The 23,187-nt window shown below is 37.9% G+C and overlaps 1 protein-coding gene across 1 annotated transcript in view; it reads right to left on the bottom strand.

Annotated features, from left to right (window-relative positions):
- The window catches only part of Muc19 (mucin 19, oligomeric), a 75,932-nt gene that overhangs the window by 43,463 nt on the left and 9,282 nt on the right, over positions 1–23,187 (bottom strand). Inside the window, exons 11-32 of the mRNA XM_076912313.1 lie at positions 22,601–22,736; positions 20,320–20,412; positions 19,022–19,106; positions 18,783–18,920; positions 17,868–18,017; positions 15,946–16,040; positions 15,426–15,552; positions 13,922–14,168; positions 12,516–12,568; positions 11,789–11,889; positions 11,411–11,562; positions 10,958–11,096; positions 9,854–9,958; positions 9,567–9,764; positions 5,998–6,237; positions 5,732–5,888; positions 4,273–4,398; positions 3,554–3,695; positions 3,039–3,070; positions 2,365–2,391; positions 1,351–1,392; positions 856–885 (exon numbers count right to left, since the gene is read on the bottom strand). Coding sequence (XP_076768428.1) covers positions 856–885; positions 1,351–1,392; positions 2,365–2,391; positions 3,039–3,070; positions 3,554–3,695; positions 4,273–4,398; positions 5,732–5,888; positions 5,998–6,237; positions 9,567–9,764; positions 9,854–9,958; positions 10,958–11,096; positions 11,411–11,562; positions 11,789–11,889; positions 12,516–12,568; positions 13,922–14,168; positions 15,426–15,552; positions 15,946–16,040; positions 17,868–18,017; positions 18,783–18,920; positions 19,022–19,106; positions 20,320–20,412; positions 22,601–22,736 — 2,615 coding nt within the window. The remainder of the gene's footprint in view (positions 1–855; positions 886–1,350; positions 1,393–2,364; positions 2,392–3,038; positions 3,071–3,553; positions 3,696–4,272; positions 4,399–5,731; positions 5,889–5,997; positions 6,238–9,566; positions 9,765–9,853; positions 9,959–10,957; positions 11,097–11,410; positions 11,563–11,788; positions 11,890–12,515; positions 12,569–13,921; positions 14,169–15,425; positions 15,553–15,945; positions 16,041–17,867; positions 18,018–18,782; positions 18,921–19,021; positions 19,107–20,319; positions 20,413–22,600; positions 22,737–23,187) is intronic.

The raw sequence follows: 23,187 nt of genomic DNA, 5'->3' as shown, positions 1-23,187 counted from the left end.
AAAAAAAAAAAAAATCATTAAAATTTTCAACCCATTAAAGTTACCATTCTTCATTAAAATATTTGCTTGACACCATTCCATAGCTCCGCCCTAGGTGTAGTTGTGAATACTAGAATAGAAAACCAGGGCAAATAACTTCAAGAAATGAGTAATTCACAGAAGGAAGTGAAGTCCAGAAGGCTGGTGCAAGGAGTCCCTGATCATAGTTAAGGAGTTGTTTCAGAAACAGTGTACGATTTTCTTAATGGTGTGTGTGTGTCTGTTTGTGTGTGTGTGTGTGTCTGTGTCTGTGCGCGTGTGTGTGCGCACGTGTTTGTGCATGTATGTGTGCCTATGTGCATGAGTGTGTGTTTGTGTGCCTGCATGCATGTGTGTGTGTGCATGTGTGTGTGCGCATGTATGTGTGTGCATGCATGTGTATGTGTGTGTGCATATGCATAAGGGTATAAAGTCATAGTGATACATTGGTTAGCCACTTGTTCTCCACAAGTGTTTCTCATATTTTCATTTGCTAAGGCACTGAAGACTACTCAGTGCTCTTGGTGGCTAAACTAGGAACACTGCATGGGAGAATTTAGACCTTAGTAGTTCAAATACACAACCAAACCCATGTTCATATTATATACAAGTTACCCTAGGTTTTGGGGAACAACATTCTAAAGATTAGAAATTACTAGCAAAATTTGGAAAACATTGTGTGCGATTTTTTTTTTCTGAACAACAACAAAAAAGTTTTCTAACACTGTTTTTTCAAAGACAGAAATGTATGTACTTCCTCACACACCATCATTGCAAAGGCACAGGCCTTGGACGGAAAGATGGGTGGGTCTGAAATTCCCACTATCAGCAACTTACCTGAGGTGGAGCTGCTGGCCCTCGTTGTCACTGCTATGTAGAGGAGACAAATGTTTTGGAAATGTAGATTAATTCCGCATAGCTAGACAAAGCTTAAACAGTATTCATTTAGATATGAGCTCCAAAATGTATATGAAGTATTAAATTGCATCTGTCAGGCTCACTGGTCAGACTGTTTACATATTACAACATATTTTTGAAATCCACTAATCATGGCTTAAAAGTAACCCATGGGGCCTGAGTGAAAATGTTAGCAGAGTTTGGTAGCGTCATTGCTGCTTCCCAACAAAGTGTTCATTTGGGAGAGATGACCATAGGGACAGTAGTCCTCCTTCTCAGTTTAACCAGAAGGAAACCCTGCTTCTTAGCATAAACATTTAGCAAATGAATAAGTGAAGACAGATTAGAGGCAGGACTTATGTGCCTGGGCTGTACACTCACTCTGCCATCAGTGTACAAACTAAAAATCACAGAGAACATTTTATTTTTATTTACCGGCGGATGTGCTTAATACAGAAGTAGTCGTGGCCGTAGAAACTGTGTGGGAACATAGGATGTAGAAAAACAGGTTAGTTGAGGAATCTTTGCTAGGAAATTTCTTTCAAGATATATCTTGTCTTCCACTAAAATTAGACATCATAAAAATGATCTGTAGAAGTGACACATACCACTGTCATATGTAAATCAGTATATGTGGCACTACATAGTATGTGTCCACAAAAATTAAAACTTAATTATTTTCTGTCATCATCAGCCAGCTGAACCTACCAGAACTTTATAAAGATTAAATAGCGATCAAGAAATATAGTTCAGAAACATGATATGTGAGAAGTGGATCTCATCAAAGTAGGCACCAGTGTCTATAGTGTCAACAGCACTTAGACCAGGTCATCTAACTTTATTACTGGTGTCTAAGGTCTCCAACCTATTGATTTTTGTGACCTCCAAACATAAGTTAACAGGAAATAATATCCCTTCTAAGCTACACAAGGGAGGAGTGTGCTGTAGCAACTGCAAGTGTGTTCAAACTACCAGTAAACTCAACGTCTCAAAATTAAGTTAATTTGCCCAAGGACTTCTCTTACATGCACATAAATTAAACATCTCTACTGAATAATATAAAGACAGGATTTAAGACTAGGGAATGAACTAATTCCATTTTCAAAACATCTCTAGGTGTGATTATAATTTTCAAATATTTATATCATTAAGATACCACACACTTCATTTACCAATTAATGAATTATCACCAAAAAATGTTGAACTCGTGTTGATATTTAACTAAGCGACATGGAATATTTATGGCAAGTTGTAATTACTTTCCTGACTTAATTTGCAGAAATATAATGAGATGATATTCTGGTATTTTCTGGAAACAATTTTAATTTACATTGATACCAGCTGGTTTGCCAATGTTATTTTTACTGGCACAGTTTTATATGAAACTATAAATATAGGGTTATTGACACCAAGATCAGGCTCACATTTGAAGCCGAATTGTAACTTTACCTGTTGTCGTTGAATTTGTAGGAGTTTCTGAAATGAATACAGATAACCATTATTGGCAGGAATTGAAAATATTGACAAAACACTATACCTTAAGTCATGTAAAAGCAACATCTTGTTTTTATGTCCTACTGTTCTTAATACAAAGTAGGGATAGTTCGTGAGCTCTTTCGCAACTCTTTGGGGTTTTCTGTATGCTTTATTGAGGTTCTGGAGACTGAACCCAAGCCTTTGCCCTGTCTTGGTAGCATAAGCCCTGTATTGCTAAGCACCCTGAGTTCAAGACACATCCTTAATGTATGTTTTTCTCAAGATACCCTGAATACGCTTTTATCTTTCCTATTTTGTTTCTGCTCCATTACTTCATTAAACTGCCTTGACTGATACCTCTTCAGCCTCTTAATTCCCTAAATGTGCAGATGTCTGGGCATGCATACAGGAAGGAGAACACTCACAAGTATTAGCCACCATTGAAAGTTACTTGAAATGTCCTTGCAGCCCTCGCTTAAAGAGTGATTCTCTATCAACAGCCACGCGGGCTGGAACGGTGCCAGCCCCAAATCCCAGGCAGTCAAAAGGTGTGGCTGTGTGCTTCTGCTTTGTGCCCTACAAAGGAGCCCGTGTCCCCGCCTCTCACATTTCCTAAATGAACTGGAATAAAACAAGTCCTCACTCACCGCTGCAATCCAACTCGCCGGCAGAACAGGAGCTGAAAGTTAAGTTGGAAAAGGAAAAGAGTGAGTCTGAATCCTCTCCTGACTCCTGGAATCAGGCTTTTAGGAACTCAGGACAATGAGCGCTAATCTCCTCCTGTGGAGTGCACTGAGCCCCGTTGCTGGTGTGCTCACCAAGCCGCTATGCCTGCCTACACATTTCACTGCAGAGTCTACAGTACTACTGAATGATTTACGGTCAAGCAGCTAAGCTACGTTTTCAATTGCCAACCTCAGTTTCATTACGTAGTAAGCATGTTGCCCTAGTACAGTCTCATCACCGAAAGCCTGCAAACGTGATCTCTAGCTCTTGAATTACAGTCTTTATCCCAAACTATATAACGACTTTTTCTGCTGCCTTCTCATAAGATTTGAAGATTTTTGCAAACCACTCAGTGGTTGTGACTTTTTTTCTACATACAAAGTCACAGAACTTTTTTTCTACATACAAAGTCATTGGAAAGTAGCACAGAACGTACCATGTTCTTCCACAGTCATCCACAACAGCGCCCCCTGCTGGTATGACATCGTTGTAGAAGCAGCTACACTGGGATAATTGGACACATTTCATAGTGTTCTCGTCCAGGTAGGGTGCATTTTCTGGACACTTGGCATAACAACCTGCAAGGAACAATAACCCACAGTTCATCTCCAGCTGCTGAAACTAGTCGTACTTAATTGTACACTTCTGTAGTTACGGCAACAAGACATCGCTCCCACCAATGTGTGAGGGGCATAGGACTGAGGTACCACCAAGCTCATATAATGTAATAGCTATAGTCAATTTTAGGTTTTGTTCTCAAGTATAGTCAAGTTTTTCCTGAATGATTTGCTACTTTGTTGATATGCACGTAAACATAAAGCGGGCTTTGGTTAGATATACCCTTTGACTGTGGATGACACTTCCAAATGTGTATTTTTCCAAGAGAGAGACGATCCCATTGTCACAGTAAAAAAAAAAAAAAAAATCCAGTGCCTACGGTTTGACACACCTATGTGTCTGACACCAGGGCCACATCATCATCTTCTGCCCCAGAAAGGACATCGACATCTAAATAAAAGGTTCTATAGAACCAGCTCTAAAATAAAAATGACTTCATTCAATTACAGACCTCAGACACTGAGTTGAGGGAAACCCATAGTCTTTAGTTTTAAAGACAGCAGCATTTTCCTGCCTCTTCGAGTATGCCTTCCTTACCTTCTAAAAGTGAAGACAACCTCTGGCCAATAACCTGATCTTTGCACGTTTTGGCTGTCACTGTACCACAGGGTTCGTAGTGCCAGCTGCACTCCCCAGGGGCGTTGTAGTAGTCACAATACACAGCTGTGAATGAATTGCAGCAAATTTACTTTCATTCCTAGGATGGCAGTCCCCACCTTTTGAGTTCCAAAATAGTTTTGATTCATGTTTCTTTTTTGTCCGTTAATTTATTTATTCACTTTACATCCTATTTGCTGACCCCCTCCTCCAGCTACCCCTTCCCTCCTCACACAATTCCTCTCCCCTCTCCCCTCTTTCTCCTTTTTTTTTCCCAAGGATCCTAGATGACACCAGTGACAGGCTAAATATGTGTCATTCACCTCACCAAGTGTCTTTGGATTAATCTAAATTGCCATATAGTCCAACACAGTACACACATAGGGGCTGCTTACAGACTTAGTTGCCTCTTTTCCTTTTACAGTTCATCTGGAGATATGTTAAGCCATCATCTGGATCACTGGTTCTCAGTCAGTGATGCTGCAACCATTTAATACCGTTCCTCATGCTGTGGTGACCTCCAACCATAAAATTATTTCATTGCTACTTCATAACTGTAAGTTTGCTACTGTTACAAATCATAGTGTAAATACCCGTGTTTTCTGATGGTCTTAGGCAATCCCTTTGTGGGGGGACAAACTGATAAGCGTGCTGGTGGTTCACTTCTATAATCCAATCGCTGAAGAAGCTTCCCCAGGAGAATTGTACAAGACCAAGGGGCCAGCCTTGTCCTTACATAGATAAGGAGTTTTGGAAGAGCCTGGGCTACAGTGAATTTTCTGTTTCACTAAGATTCTGAGAAAATTAAGCTCTTTTAAGGTATAGTATTCTTCAAATAAAGTAATTAAAGAGGTTTGACATATCACTGAACCTTGTAAGTGGCATTTAATGTTTATCTTGTCAATGCTTCTAATTTATTTAAAACATCTCCCATCATGCCTTGCTTACAGGGGAAAGGGCTGATTTATTTCTATTATGGTTCTGTGGCTCTGTGTATAGAGATTCATTTAATATTCAAGTTCATTTTCAGTAAGGTGGTGTGTCAACGAAATATATGTGGGAATTTCAACCAAGAGTAGTATCTAAAGCTCATGCCTAGGGCACATGAATACCCAACCTCATCATTCATCAAGGGAGGGGATGTATTTTCCACCCAGTATTACATACACTTCCTCTATGAACAAAAGGACTTCTTTCTAACTAAAGTTGAACACGAAACGTTATGCCTTGTATTATTTTTGTTGGGTATTTTCACCATCATGAACACATACATTAGGGAGCTTTCAACCCTCTTTAGATTTGAGAATAAGTGCTTAATAGGAAATCTGAGAGGAAGAACAGTCATTTATGAAAACAGCCTTGTCTAACTACAACTTTTAGAAAACCAAAGTTCACTTACGGCAAAGATTTGGCTTTCTCCACGAGACACAGACTCCGGCTGCATTGCACGCCTCTGCATACATTGCCACAGCAGTACAGAAGCCAAGGTACTTCCCTTCCATGTCACATGAACAGGCTTCTTCAATACATGCATTGTAGTAAGTCGTGGGGTCCACCTAGACAGAGTATGACACATGAATATCTGGGAAGGACCCATGTGACCAGTGATGCCCAGAACAGTGTGGGTAGGACCCACATGAGCAGTGATGTCCGGAGCAGCACTACCTTGCTGTGGCAGTCTCTGAAGGTGTTATCCCTGATAATCTCACATTTCTTCTCAGCCCAGGCTTTGCAGTATGGGTTCGAATCACACGGGAAGCTTTGAGTTATTGTATCTGAACACTCCTGAGTTGTTTTCCAGCTGTTTGCAAATTCCAGTGTTCCTGAAGCTACTGAAGAGTGCCTTGTTGTGAAGTCATCCTTAAGATCACCATTGTTATTTCCACAAAGACCACACACTTTGTTCTGTGTTGATTAAAGGGGCAAAAATCACAGTATGAGATCAATTGCATGGTCAAGTTGCTTTCATTTTATAGATACAGAGATAGAGCAACATATGCAAGTCAGTAAATATATTATACATAATATATTATTAAGCATAATATATTAAAACATAAATAAAATACATTATAAATAATAGATCAAATGATGAACACCAGGACAACTCACATGGTCATCTCTATAGAGAAAAGGCTTTTGAAAAAAAACCCAACATCCCCTTAGGGTAAGAGCCCTGAGAAGACTTGGAATAGATGAAATTTATCCCAAAATAACAACTTCTATGTATTGTGAACCTATAACCATTACAATAAATGGGGGAAACTGGATGAATTTTTACTGTTGTTAGGAACAAGACATGTGTGTGCACTTTCTTCTTATTTAATATTGCACTCAAGGTCTTAGCTAGAGAAATAAAGGAAAGGGGAGAAAATTAAAAGGATACACATAGGAAAGGAAGAAGTCAAAATACTTTCATTTGGAGAAAAATACATAAAGACTCTGCCAGATAACTGATAAACACCTTTAATAGTATGGCAAGATGTAAATGCTAATATAAAAATGTAAATGCTAATGTAAATGCTAATGTAATGTAAATGCTAATGTAAAAAGCTAATGTAAAAAGACAGAAGTCTTCTTAGATAACAATCATTCTAGTCAGGGTTACCATTGCTGTAATAAAACACTACAACTAAAAGCAAATTGAGCAGGAATGGGTTTATTTGGCTTACGATTCCAGATTAGTGTTTATTACCAAAGGAAAGTCAGGACAGGTACTCAAACAAGGCAGGAACATGGAGGCAGGAGCTGATTCAGAGGCCATGGAGGAATGTTACTTACTGGCTTGCTCCTTGTGGCTTACTCAGTGTGCTTCCTTGTAGAACTCAGGACCAACAACCCAAGGTGCCTCCACTCACGATAGGCTGGGCCCTCCACCATCAGTCACCACTTAAGAAAATGCCTTACAGGCTTGCTTACAGCCTGATTTTATTGAGGCATTTTCTCAATTGAGGCTCCCTCCTTTCTAGTGACTCTAGCTTGTCAAGTTTTGTTAAGTTGACATAAATCTAGCCAGCACATTACCTATCAAACATTCTGAGAAAGATATTTGAGGAAAATAAAAAAGACGGAAGAAACCTAAGCAAGGAAATAAAAGGACCTCCCTTTAAAATGAAAACATGGGATTACTATGCCTATGGATTGGAAGAATTAACATTGTGAAAATAGCCATCCTACCAAAGGCAATCTGCAGATTCAATTAATACAAATAAACGTCTCAATACCATTCTTAAAATAAACAGAAAAATCCTAATACTTTCATGAAAGCACAGAATATCCTGGGTTGCCAAACAATCCTGAACAAAAAAGGATGATGCTGACAGGAATCACCATATCTGATTTCAAGTTGTAAGAGAAACCCATACCAATAAAAACAATACCCTCGCTCTTAGCAGAAAACCAGAAATGTGAGCAAAGGCAGAGAAGAGAAGAGAAGAGAAGAGAAGAGAAGAGAAGAGAAGAGAAGAGAAGAGAAGAGAAGAGAAGAGAAGAGAAGAGAGGACTCGGAAAGAAAGCTACACAGCTGATTTAAATTTGTCAGTAACTGCCTTCAACAACTGGTGCTGGCAAGACTGAATAGCTACCTAAAATAACTAATGTACTAGGCATCAAAAAATTTAAATTACAACTATATTGGAGTCCATCTCACCCCAGACTAAATGGTAGTCATCAAGAGGACAAGTGATACCAAATGCTAAACAATGTGGATGGAAAGGGACAGTACACTCTGCTGACAGAAGACAAACCACAGCAGCCACCATGGCAATCAGCTTGGAGGTCTGTCGAAAAAGTAAAAACAGACCTTTCAGGTGACTCAGCTACCCAAAGCTATTTTCACTCCAGTATTTATCGGAAACACCACTCACAATGGCTAAGTAATAGAGTCAACGTAAGGCCCAACAGAATGATGGTAGGAAGTTAGGGAAGAGGGGGCTTGATGGGATGTAGGTGACAGTGAGGACTCACGGGAGGTAGGAAGGAGGGGAAGAGGAGGAGGAAAGCATGTACGAGAGACTGTGTGCAAACACATTACCTACTTCCATGAAAATTACTTACTTTATATAATACTGTATGAAACTAACAAGTGAAAGGACTAGTAAAAAGTTGAAAATATAGATATATCAAATAGGTAGGTAGTAGATTATAGATGGTAGCTAGATGATAGATAGATGATAGATAGATGATAGATAGATGACAGATAGATGATAGATTGATGGATGATACATAGATAGATGATAGATTGATAGATAGATAGATAGATAGATAGATAGATAGATAGATGGATGATAGATAGGCAGACAGATGATAGAAACATCACAGTTATAAATTCTCTACCATATTGAATTCTATTTTTTAAAAGAATCAGAATTTGTGAGCAACAAGCTCCTATTTAATTCAAGGCATCTTATTTTACAAAATGATTTAATACATTGCATAATAATTTTTTGGTAGGGAGGTCTTTCTATGACATAGCCTTGGCTGTCCTGGAACAGACTATGTAGACCAGGGTAGCCTCCAATTCACAGAGAACCACCTGGCTTTGCCTCTTGAGTGCTGGGATTAAAGGCATGTGCCACCACATCTGGTATGATAAACTTTTTGGGAAATGAAAAATAATTATATTTGTGATTTTTAAAAGTAATTGTGCATGCATACACTCACTCTTAGAATATCTACTGCAAGGAAATGTTCTTAATTCAAGACGTGTAATTACCTTAAAATCATGTCATGTGATAATCTCAAGAAAGCAGACATGATTAGACTAGAACGCCTCATTTGACTGTGCTCACACTCCTAAGAGATTTGATCATTAGACCAGGGTAGCCTCCAATTCACAGAGAACCACCTGGCTTTGCCTCTTGAGTGCTGGGATTAAAGGCATGTGCCACCACATCTGGTATGATAAATGTTTTGGGGAATGAAAAATAATTATATTTGTGATTTTTAAAAGTAATTGTGCATGCATACACCCACTCTTAGAATATCTACTGCAAGGAAATGTTCTTAATTCAAAACGTGTAATTACCTTAAAATCATGTCATGTGATAATCTCAAGAAAGCAGACATGATTAGACGAGAACACCTCATTTGACTGTGTTCACACTCCTAAGAGATTTGATCATTTGAGTATAATTAATGGTAACTAAAGAGAATTGATCCCTCCATCAGCACCCCACCAGCCTATGAAGACAAGTCTTTAATTGTTCACTTCCCCAGTTTGTGAGAGAGGTCTATACCTGCCAGCTTGGGTCCAGGATAACAGATACTTTTGTGTATTTATCCCAAATCAGGATGATTCCATTCAGAAGCTTAACAATCAGATACAGGCCGACTGTGTGGATTGAGTACAAGTTTGCACTGCGCTCGCTGCAATCCGTACTTTCAGCAGTTTGAACTGCTGTTACTTTGCCATCTTGTAAGATGATGTTCTGATCCTATAAATTAGAAGGAAGATTTTTACCAAGAGCCCTTTCAGTTAGAAGCTCACAATCTGAGAGGACATTAGAAAGGAGTCGTATCACACCTGGAGAGCCACGATGATTTTTCTGGAGCAGGTGAGCCCATTTTCACAGCAAGGGACACTCTCGATTAAAATACGGAATGTGCCATTTTCTTGGCCACAGTAATCCTGTTAAAAGTAAATTATAATAGTTTATTAATGTCAGGAACATAGGCCTCAACTGTGACATCCCCGTCTGATGGTCTCTTAAACTGACTACATGATATACTATGATAAAGAATTCCTAAAATGTATCAGCTTGACTGTATTTATGGCCAGGCAGCTGGCAGAGTTGGCTCTAATTAGCCTGTTCTGATTCAAAACCAATTCCATTGATTTCACACAAGGCCAGACTTTACTATAGATGTACAGTACTTAAGTCATATATATATATATATATATATATATATATATATATATATATGCCATTGGTTTGCTTTTGAATTTTACAAATAGTTAAAGGTTCATTTTCTTTAGTGTTTTATATAAAATTGATAGTCAATCATAACTAATCAACAACAAAACATCCATTAGATGATACCTAGGAAGGAGCTTACTTGCATCTCAAAAGTATAAGCTGAAATCAGATATTTCATTCTTTAACTATGACCATCTCTTATTAATAGTAGGATCACCTTAATTCATTTAAATCTCCCTGTCTCTATCTGAATTATAGGAGCAATAGTAGTCATTTTAGTATTACAATGATTTAACAAGATTAAATTCTATCAATTTTCTTGGCAAGGAAGCACTTGGGGAGCTCCAGTCTCCTTTGTTACTGCTACAACTAGAATCATAGAATCTAACACTCACTAAGCACTTAGTGTGGGCCACAATGTGTGCTCCCATTTGGCTACAAGTAGGGGCTATTTCCATGTGTATTTTATAGATCTAGAATCTTAAACACAGATATCTTAATGTGCCCACAATCATACATCTAATGAAGCCATGCCAGAAGTCAGCAAAGTTGCCGGAGCCAGCATCACCTTGGAAAACACTCTCCCTTCTAGAAACATATCAGGATCTCTTTTTTTTTAAAAGTCCAAGTTTTGAAAATAAAATCCCCCTGTACTCATGAGCATATGAAGAATGATTATGAAGGATAGGAAAACTTATTATAAAATATACCTCAAGGAATGTATACTGGCAGAGCCCATCAAAGCTGTAAGTTTCTCCATCAAAAGTTCTAAAATGTCCTTCTCCGTAGACATGGCAAGTTGACTGACACTCATTTTGGGTACAGTTCCAAGACCCTTTTATGCAAGTACTGAAAAAAGAATATGGAAGAGTAATAATTATTCTGCCATGGTTCATATATTTCATTGATTTGTAAAGAATCATAAAATGTTTCTTAGTTTAAATATCATAAGCATATTCCCTATATTGTCTAATGTTCATGAAGTATGATATTATGCAAAGTTCGTACTGCAAAACATGAAATGCTTTGCTAACTTGAGTTGGCCATTGTTCTTTGAAATAGCCCTACATATGTGTTCCTCGTACCCATGAAAAATAACAGCAAACTACCTACCTACTTGTAGATATCCAAAACTAATAAATTGTGAATTCTTTGTTACTCACCACTCATTGCAGCCAACAGAAGTAACACTTCCTTGTTCATATTCTCTGTCACCAAAAGAGCAGGGGCAGTCATCAGGATGTATACATATCCCTTTAGAATTACGGACCATTCCTACAGGACAGTAGCACCCACGTTTGCAAGGCAAGTCACCCTGTAAGAAAACATGAGAATCAATACTTCTGTCATCATGGCACACCATTGGTTTCAATTTAAGTGCATCAATACAGATAATGTTCATCTCAGGCTCACATTTGGGAAGTACAAGAGATCATGCATACACACAAATGATCTAATTATTTTCTGATAAACTGTAGCTTCTATCTACCCTGAAAGATTTATAGTTTTAGAAGGCTCCACTCTGATGTCATGTTACTCACCTCAAAATCGGGTATGTTTCGGGTAGCACATGTCCTTTCAGTCCTTCTCTGTGCCTTGGGATCTTTGCAGTCTATATATTCAGCCCCTCTGGAACAGTTTTCTGCAAGATACAAACACAGGGTTGTTAATATAGAGCTCCTGAACTGACTTTGACCACTGTATTTAAGAAGTAGAAGTTCTGGCACATGCCTGTATCTCCAGCATTTGAGATGCTGAGGTAGAAGGACTGTTATCCTTTCAAGGACAGCCCAGGATGCTTTGTGTGTGTGTGTGTGTGTGTGTGTGTAGGGGGTGGAGACAGAGGGGATAGAGGATAGAGGACTAGAGATAGAGATAAAAATAGAGATAAAGAGATAAGTTAGAGATATGGATAGGGAGAGGTATAGATAGAGAAAGATAGATAGACTTGAAGATAGATGGAGATAGACAAATTGAGCTAGATATGGAGAAATGAGACAGAGATAAAAAGAGAGTAATAATGATAGAGAGATAGAAATAGTGATAGAAATGAGCTAAAGAAATCATGAGATAGAGAGATGATAAAAGATGATAGAAAGAATAGATATGTAGGTAGGTAGACAGATAGACAGACAGACAGATAGATAGATAGATAGATAGATAGACAGACAGATAGATAGATGACAGACAGATGTGAGGAGAGAAGAGGATCAGAGAAGGCAAGGTGGGAAACCAAACAATAACAACAACAGCAATAAAAACACTTACGTAGAGTTAAATCAAGGGGGGTTTGGCAATGAAGCAATCCATCCTGACAGACACTAGAAATAAAACAAAACCATATACTTTATATCCTTTAAACATTAATGTTTAAGGGTAATTGTATAAATGTGACTCAGTAACAAGAATATGTATAAGCTTTGCCAAAAGTTAAGGTATCACCTTATTAAGAATGTGCTAGTTCAATGAATGTCCACGGACATCATGAAAAGTTTAGCGACAGAATCTAGCCTACCTGAGAATATGAAAAACTGATAGCAGAAAGAATAAGTCTTGTTTCAGAGGCTCCCAAGAATCTTGTGTGGATGCAGGAAGGATTATACACAATGAGAGAAAGTAATAGAAATAGATTAGGGCCAGATCTTGAATGGCCTTAAATGTGCTGTTCTATTCTTTTGGCAACTGTTGGTCATTTCTCTAAGAAAGCTAGTGGCCCAACCAAACGTTGCTTTAGACATCCTGGTCAGAGAGCATGGGATGTGATACAGGTATAAAGGGAGTCATAGGAAAGGAAGGAAGTGTTAGCTAGCTCAGTTGTGCTGGCAGGAGTTGATGGTGGTCTGGATCACACATACTGAGAAATTCCATAGCTGTGGAGACCTGTCCTGTAATTCATAATCACTTGATTCTGCAACAACTACAGAGCGAAAGAAAGCTTATCATGAAATACCAACCAGTTGTCTGTGAACAGGGACTCTAAGCCATAGCCTGGTCACTGTCGATGTTTCTAGCATAACATTATACAATAGCCCCTGTACCCAATATTTCTTAAGCATTGGCTATATCATTCTGTTCACAAAAAAAAAAAAAAAAATCATTCTCCACACATCAGTTTTGTCTGGAAAAAAACATCAGTTCTTATGAGAATTCAAATTCCAGCCTCTGCTGGGAAGTATCCCCCAATGCCCCAGACAGTGGCTACAACTTCGTGCTTACAAGCACTCTTACTTAGTTTGTGTGTACAAAGTAATGACTACTTTCTTTTGTAATTATAGCAATTAATACAAAGTCCTAGACATAGACACTTTACAAGTAATTACAGAATGCTTCATACTAAGATGGTAATTCATTATCTGAGTGTAAAATCATTTTGTGTTCCCTGTTTATAAACGCTGCCAGCACACATTTCTCCTGATGTTTAAAACCAGAGTAGAGCAAACCATGTATGATCACTACGATGAAGTGGAGCCCAGAATAATCAATCAATCAATAAATAAATTCCGATCAGCCTCAATAATAAGTGAAAAATGAGAAAAAATATGGTAAATTTGAGGAAGACTTCATACCGACAAGTGACTTTCTCTGAAGAGAACACATTCCCTTGTCAATGTCAGAAGCATCCTTGTGATCTGCTGTGGGTGGCATCATGAGCATCTGTGTAACCTACTACGTACCATTTATTGTCATCAATAAGGATGGATTTGCCTGGTTGCACAATCTCATCATTAACATAGCAGTCACACTCAGATTTCTCTACACAGTTCCCTTCATTATTCTGGTACATTCCGTCGGGGCAAGTGCATCCGTCAACCGGAAGGTCTTCTACATCGCAGCTTCGGTCTCGTGCCGACAGCGATCGACAAGAACTGTTGCAGGTTTTCACTTTGTAGTTGAAAACAAGACCAGTTGGACAAGACACCTCTGCAAGGAAGGGACAAGAGCAGTAGTTACTGTGTGTGTGTGTGCACTAAGGAAGAAAACTTCCTTGACATTGATGTTTATAGAGAACCAAGTGGATTATAGGTGACGAGTATAGAAAAAAAACCTATTTTCTCATTGGCTTATTTTTTATTCTTTCTTTTCAGCTGGTGCTGCAGACAAAGCCCACAGGTGGGCTAGGCAATACACACTGCTCTTGTGTGGCTTATGCTCCAGGTCTAAGGGCAACTGTGGCATGTGCCATAAAAAAAGCAAGATGCACATTGTCTCCATGCACAACTAGGATCTGTACTGTGCGAACTGGGTCACTTAACAGGTCACTGTCTCCTAGAGAAGGGTAGTTCTACGTCAGGGCAACAACCTAACCCTGAAACATTTAGGATTGGAATCTCTAAGTCCAGGAATGTTATCTGGAGTTACAGGACCCTTTAAACCAGGAGAAACAACTGACATGTTTTAGGCAGTCCAACTCTATGTGATTTTACTTTAAGGATTTATCTGACATTTACCATAGAATACAGATTAGAAGGAGCAGAGGGGAAACAGCAAAGAAGATCATTACAATTAGAGGAGATTGAAAAGAAAGCCTGTTTCCCTGTTGCTAAGTTGATGACAAAGGAGAATTATGCTGTGAGGAGACCTTGGAGGGAATGTGCCAGGCCCCATTGCTTGTTGCACGTGAACTATGAAATGCTGAGTATATCCAAAGGATATAAGTGTCCACAAATCTGCTGACTTTGTTGTTTTTCCAATTTTGTGAGACAGGATTTTGCTATGTATCCCAGGCTGTCCTTAAGTTCAGAGCAATCCTCCCACTTCCAAGGGCTGGAAGATGGGTACCATCTTCCATACCTAATTTGTTGGAATTTTTTTTTGGTAGCTAATATTCTTTTCTCAGGGTAAATATTTATGATGTCATATTCAAAAAATATTTTATAGACAATTTCTGAGCTTCTAGTTTACAAATGAAAACTATATACAAATTTCAGGGGTTTTTTGAACGTATTTCTATAAGTACCCATCATCTTAAAAATGAAAGTGTTAGATAAGATTATGAATCAAAATGCTAAAATTCAAGATTTGTCAGTGATTCTGAGGTTTAAAAAAATAACAGAAAATACGTTTTGAAAGAATCAGGTCTACGTTTATAAAGGCATGTGTCTCCCCAGCGCAGCACAGGTGCATGCAGCAAGCGGAGAAGCATGCAGAGGGGCCTGCAACAGCCTCTCCTCTACTCACCACACAGCCCGTCTCTCCATCCCACGAGGTATGTTTCTTTTTCAGCACATGCTTTTACATAGTTCCCTAAAACTGTACACAGGCAATCCTGACTGTCTTCACAGGAGCACGTATATTTTTTGCATTCCTTTCCAATAAGAAGGAAATACATATTACATTCTAGCATTATTCAGAAGACCAGGCAACCTGAGCATAATAGCTTAATGTGTATCAAATGGCACTTTCAGACATTTAGAAACGTTTTAAGATATTCAAAATGGCTGATTAAGTACTAACGCACTTAGGAAAAACAAAAAGGAACGCTTATCCGAGCTATTGATCATTTGGGATTAGTTTTCAATATCAGAAAGTTAGTTTATCTCATACTTCAGTAAATTATTCGACTCTAATACTAATTTTAAGCATATACTCTAATCTATTGACAATAGTAGTAATTTGAAAATGTTTAAGCTGTGCACTCTTTTGTCAAAATCTCCAAACTTTTCTGCATAGAGACTGTAAGTGCTAGACCGTCACATACCTCATGATAGAATTTGGGGTTCACAGTTTGATGACAGGCAGCAAAAGGCCCACTTGAACTGAGAAGAATCTCACAGTTACTTTCAGCAAACTTCTCTGGAAGAAAGTATACAAAGTTAGCCCCGGCAACATCAAAGTTTCTTTAACTTAAAGGCAAGCTGTGTATTTCACACAGTTCTGCCTCCGTGCAGAGTTTTGCTCACAATGTAGTGTCCTGCGATGGATTAAATTCACTGTAATTATGCTTAAAATAACAGTGGGAACAGAGCACACTCAAAGGTAAAATCGTCATGATTAGTTTTCTACTACTCCGTCTACTATTTCTCCGAAACACAGTTTCTATGTAAAAATGAAAATAAGTGGAGTACACTATACCTTGTGTCTCTGTGCCACACAGTAACAGAAATGGCTCACGTGCCACCTCTTCTGGGTAACACCAATGTGGCATAAAGCAGTGTCACCAGGATCAATAAAAGTGAACTAAATACACTTACTTTATTTTTTGAAAAGAGTTTAACTGATATTTGTTTACTTAAAAGTATCTACCACCATGCCAAGTTCACAATAATAAAATCCATAAAAAGGGAAGTGACAGCAAATGCCTCTCATAATGTTTTTAAACGTAAAGGAGTCTGAACTCAAAAGAAACTCAGAAAGCAGCTATGACCACCATGCTAACAAATCAGCCACAAGCTGTCACTACACTTTTCCTGAAACTACAATTAATAACATCATCTCCAAGTTGAGTTTAATTTTATGTTGTTATTAACTCAAATATAATACACTGGAAATCAGATTATAAAGTGGTGGCCTCTTTTCTGCTGAGCATAAATTAACTCTGTTCTTTATAAGAAATTCACTCTTTCGTATAATTTTATAATTCTTTCATTGAACTACCCAAAACTAAGTAATGTGACACTTAAACCCCTCCCCCAAATAGAAATTATACAAAAATACTTTTACCAACTAGTTTTCAATTCAAAATTAGTAGATGATATTTTCATTTGGTATTGCCTTAGTAATTTAAAATAATATTATAAAATGACCAGACTTTGTTTTAAATATATATGTGTATATATATAATTATATATACACATATATGATCATATATAATTATAATTATATCCACACACATATATACATATATATGTAATATATATGATATATATACATACATATATATCATACATGTATGAAATAATTTAGAAACAACTGGATAATGCACTAACAAATTGTAGGCTTTGCTTTCATTGCATTTATTATTTAGAAAAAGAGTGACATGGGGCACTCATGCTAACTTGCACAGCCATAGGAGGAAGCTCAGTGTGAACAGCTTTCATGTGTTTAGACTGTAGTATCATCTGTGATCCCTAGGAAATTGAGGGCCTCTACCCTCTATTGTTTATGTCTGTATAAGTGTCACCAATAGCGACATCATGCCCTCTGTGAGTTTATATGTGAATAAATAAAAATAGTATTAATGAAATCCTTCCATAAACTAAAACAGGAGTCATACCTATGTCAGGTTGTAGTTAGAACTGTGTTGGGATTGGTATTACCAACCAAGTGTCTAAGCAGTTTGGATATACATCACTGAAAACCAATGATCATATTCACCATTAAAATAACGAAAGGAAAACAAATTGAACAATTTCTAAACCTGCCCATAACCTCAGTATTTTGTAATTGTATAAGAGAAAGGGTATAGTAAAAGACAACAGAGATGAATTACCAACAACAAATGGTTTTCTTGAGATACACACTCAAACCAAACTACTTCTCTATTTCTTCTAAAACTGGGTCAGTATAACAAATACTAGCTAGAGACAAAGGGATCAGATGTATTCTGATGGTTATCAGCATAAGTCTGCCAGTACCAGCACCAACTTTTAGTGGCACAGTTTGACTCTCATTGCTTCTCACCTGTTTCAATGCTGACACAGGAAGAGGGGCTTCCCTTAGGGCAAGGCATCATCTCCCAGGAGTTAGCAAACGCCTGAGCTGTGCTCTCCAGAATTTTCTGACTTGACATGAAATCATCTTCTGCCTTATTGTTGAAGGAACCACAAAGACCTGAATGATGTTAATGACATAGAATAACTAAGGTTAGTATTTCCACCTATTCAGCCTTGTGGCTACTGTATTGAAAATGCTGTTAGAAATACTTCAAATGTGTTTGGTCAATATTGGCACACATTAAGTAAAAAGTTATGAAACTGCAAACTTCATTCATTGGTGTTTCACAGAAATTCCAGAACACAGAACCATAAAAGGACATATAAAACATATTTTCAACATTTCCTCTAAATAAAAGTCTTTATATATGTTTAAATTTCTTTTTTTATATAACTGTACTGCCTGCATGTATGGAAATGCACCACATGAATGCTTTGTACTTATGGAAGCAGGAGAGAAAGCATCCAATCCTCTGAAAGTTGTTACTGACTCTTGTGAGGCACTATGTGGGTACTGGGAATTGAACCTGGGTCCTCTGCAAGAGTGTCCTAAACCACTAAGATATTTCCCTACCCACTAAGTAAAAGTCTTAATTCAAAAAAATTAAATTCATCAATTGTTGAATATTTTATTGATTCTGTGATAAATGAAGGTTGGTTGTTACATTGTTCTCTTAAATACAAGTTATATAAGCAGGCTGAGTACACAGTAGGATAGCAGACATGTCTTAAGTGACCTCAAGGTGTATTATGAACCTTGGCTGAGAGGTCCAGCAAAAGTTCCAATCTTTTATAATGTCAGAAATTATTTTTATTAGAGTACTTTACCACATGAAATGAATGGTGTTGGATCCGTGGAAATAGAAGTGTTTGGAGGACTTACCTACAGTGTCTGTGGCTGTGTCAGGAGCCAAGGACACATACAACTGCATCTTAGGAGCCATTTGTATTTGCATCTTTATATGAGAGAGTATTTCTGCTTGCATGTATAAAGAAGATGAATTGAAGATCTGCACACCATCTATAGAAAAATTTGTACCATAAGATTTAGCAGGTCACTTTTAGAAACTGATTAAATAAATGTGCCTCACACATGTTTTTAAATACTACTGTTAACCTTACCTGAATAGTAATAACCTTTAATTATTACTCCATCCTTTGTGACTGTCCCATCACGATTAAACACAAATCTGTTACCTGAAGTAGACTAAAATTCAAAATACTCCATTAGCCCAGGATAGCTTTTATGTATTTCATAAAATTTTTATGCAACTAAAACATGTTGAATTCTATAGGACATATTTATGAATATCAATAAAGCCTTTCTTATACTATGCTTTATGCGTCTCATACCAACCCTGGAAAAGATACCTCATCTCCAATTTACAGACAAGGAAGAAGAAGCCAAAGTACTAACCATTTGTAAGCACCAGAAACCAGGATGAGGCACATCCTTTAAAAGCCCGGTGACTATGTAATGAACACACATGGTTGGCCTGCCCTTCCCAACCAACCGTATATTTGTGTTCATTTTAGACGTCCTTCAGAATCTTGGCTCTTTCCAACTCTTCTAGAAATAAAATTGTTTTTTTTTTTTTCTAGAATCTTATACATTTAATTATAAAGCAAAGTCGTTATTCTTCAAAATTCTGTCTCTCTCTCTCTCTCTGTCTCTCTCTCTCTCTCTCTCCCTCTGTGTGTGTGTGTGTGTGTGTGTGTGTGTGTGTGTGTGTGTGTGAATCACAGATGTGTACTAGGTATCCTCTTAAATTGCTACATTCCTTGTTCTTTTGAGACATGGTCTCTCACTGAACCTAGAGTTTGTCAAATTGTCAAGATTGGCTGATCAGCAAGCCCCCTGGGCTCTACTCTCTTTCCTTCCCTTGCCTTGCAATTATAGACAATGTAGCCAGGCTGAACATTCTTTTTCCTCACATTAGTGCTAGGAATGAAGCCTAAAACAAGTATAAGCTGGCCATCACCCCAGTCCCAAAACTATGTTTTTCTCTTTTTAATTTTGTTGTAATTTTCATGTGTGTGAGTATGGGAGTTGCATGTGCTTATAAATTTTCCTGCAGAAGCCAGAGCAGGGCATTGGGATTCTTGTTCAGTCACTCCTTAGCTTATTCTAGTGAGACAGGGTTTTTTGCTCAATCTGGATTTCACTAAGTTTGGCTAGGCTGGATAGCCAGCAAGCCTCAGTGGAGCTTTTTACTCCACCTTAGAGGCCTGAGGGTATGAGTGAGTGTAGTCATTCCCAGCTATTCCATGGTCCTTGACATTGGACCTCATATCCCCATGCATTTCTATCAAGCTCCTCTATTCACTGAACCAACTCCTCAGCCCTCTCCAGATTTTAGATTGTAAAATCATTGATCTGATTTTATTCTGGCTAAACTTTAGGAAGGTCAAATACTTACAGAATTCAGAAGAACCATAACACTGGTTAAGCATGATCCTGTCTGACCACCCCCGCATGGGTGGATCTCCACGCTAATAGAAATTTCATCATTCTGAAAAACAATTATTTTTCTGTTTAAGAAATTTCTCATATGCTACTATGTTATCTATTCACAATGAATAAATCTGCACAGTTTCTCTATACAATCTGCTCAGAATCTAGAAACTTCATCCTGTCCCCTGGTGTACCCACAGGAGCAGACAAGCACTTTATAAATGGTCTGGATGTCATATGGAATTTATTCTTTGTACAACTGATGGACATTTTACTGCAATGTTCTTTTCTTTTATCTTCACTTTCACACCCAATGTAAGTGTGGTGCTTTGTGGAGAGTATCAGGAATTAAACTTGAAATGGCTTTTGAATCCCCGAGTACACTGTAGTATTTGCATAGATAAAATGCAAGAAGTTTTTAACTTGGGAAGCTTTACATTTTGTTATGATATATCATGAGACTCCCAGCTCTAACCAGCAAGCCTCTGAACCTCTGATCTGGAAGCAGCATTCATTCCATATGATTTAGTGGGCTTCTATTTATCTTTCTCCCATCCCTAGTCCTCAGAATAAAAGAGAGGAGTTTAATAAAAAAGAAAAGAAGCTGTTTTTGGTACATAGGAATCTTCACTGTGGATAGCAGATCCTCAACTGTAGAAAGTACATTTTGGGAACTGCCCATATTAATCCACTTCTCACTTTGCCATTAGAAAGTGCATTTTTCTCATGCCCACTGAAGACAGGAGCTGTGAAATGGAACTGTCCTTTTATTGAAATTCAGATTACTTCTAATTTTAGTATCAAGAAGAGTCTAAGTGAAAATACAGCAGTTATAATAAAATGGGGATCCATTGTATAATAAAGGTTAAAAATAAATCTCAGGAGATAATGAAGAAAGAAGACAATGCTCTACTACATAGCAGAGCAGATTGTGTGAAGCACTTTTGAGCACATACAGACACACAAAAGAGTGTGATGCCTTTCCTAGGCACTTAGGTTAGTCCATTAACATTTGAATTGTTGACTTTTATTTCAGCAAGAAAATTTCAGAGTGTACATAATATAATATCAATAAATGATATATCAATTTGTGATCAAAAGGAAACACTGAGACAAATAACCAATAATTCAAAGGCTGTCTGCTTCTTAATGCTTTCTGCAGTAATTCAATAGAAGAGCTACTTCCTCCCTGACAGCTAGCTTTCCCAGCATTGGAAGGAACTACACAAGCTGCTAGAAAAGTAGAGTCATCAAGAATCGCATACAGTTGTGAACCTTGTGAGCTACAATCGATTAGCAAGGCAAGAAATGCCTATGGGTGCAACAATAGCATGAATGTTATAAAGTCAACTAACTAGCATCATTTTAATTAGATTTAAGGATTGATCCACAAGAGGAAACTCATGCCTTGTACTCTAACTATGACTAAGAACCTGTGCTGGGAAGATTACACACACTTGGAGACAACCTACTACTATTATAATTAAACACAGTATCAAATTTCCTTGTAAATATCTATCATTACACTCAAAGATCAGACCAACTTTCAACTCTCATTGAAGAAGCCTGTTTTGGCACTATATAGTAGTTAATGCTGAGATTTGAACTAGTCCATGTACAAAAAATAATGACTGAATTATCCTTAAATGAAACATTCGTACCAGAATTCTTCCCACAAAATGCTCAAGGAACATCATGGAAGGTGGGGAAGAAAAACTGTAAAATCCAGAAGTTGTGAGGACTGATACAAATTAATGTCTTCTGCATACAACAGAGCCATTTAATTAATAAACGCATAGCAGCCGTGGCTGTCTACACAAGACTCATGCAACATCAAGCTGTCAACATTCCAGTTTAGACAAGGGAGGAGCTCACGAGGTCCCACTCCAAGCTGAAGAGCTATTGAAAGCCCATGGCTGCTGAGAAAGGAGGAATCAGTCTTCTTTATGACGGTCATCCCCAGAAGGTTGCTCATGCTTCAGTGGATAACACCACACCCATGTAAATAATGATAGCAATAATTGGACTTAGTCAGTTATAAGGAAGAGAAGAAGGAGAACGAGGAGAATGAGGAGGAGAGAATGAAGTTGGTTTACAGGATAGGGATGGGGGGAAGTGGGAAATAGATATGCTCTAAATACATTATATATGGGTATAAAATTACTAAACACACATAACATGGATTGTGCTTTAAATTAGTTGATAAACTTGTTCAGTTTTCACAGATGTTGTAAACGAATGCTTACATGGACAGCCAAGAAGTGACAGTCTCCAGGGTGGCTGAATTTATTGTCATCAAAAGTGGTAAATGAGCTCCCTTCCACTTTACATCTCCCAGGACATCGGGCTTCGGTACAAGACCACTTAGCTTCTTGGCATGTGCTGTGGAATGTAAAGGTGAGTCAAAGGGGACTCTTCTGTATGCTGGACAAACACCACAGCAGTGGAGCATCACATCTAAAGCCAACATGTAGGCAAGTCCCATCAGATCATTTCCAACCCGGCAACAGCCCTGGTGAGGGGTCTGACAGATTCTGATATCATGATAATTTAAACTATTTCTTTTTTATTTTTTACTAAAAGTACTAACTTCATGAATCAGGCATACGTAAATCTCAGAGGTTTATCTATTAGCATAAAGGCAACTGGAACAAACTACAGGGTGAACTTATAGTTTACAGGGTCCCACAGAAGCACAGCAACAGTGAGCCTTAAGATAGTACTACCATATGACACAGCTATTGCACTCCCAGACATAAACCCAGCGAACTCCATTCCCTACAATAGAGATATTTGCTCCTCCATGTTCATTGTAGCTCTATTCTCTATATAT

The sequence above is a fragment of the Arvicanthis niloticus genome, chromosome 13, assembly GCF_011762505.2.
Source record: "Arvicanthis niloticus isolate mArvNil1 chromosome 13, mArvNil1.pat.X, whole genome shotgun sequence".
Lineage (NCBI taxonomy): Eukaryota > Metazoa > Chordata > Mammalia > Rodentia > Muridae > Arvicanthis > Arvicanthis niloticus.
Note: the sequence above shows the minus strand (reverse complement) of the source record. Positions and strands in the feature narration are given on the sequence as shown.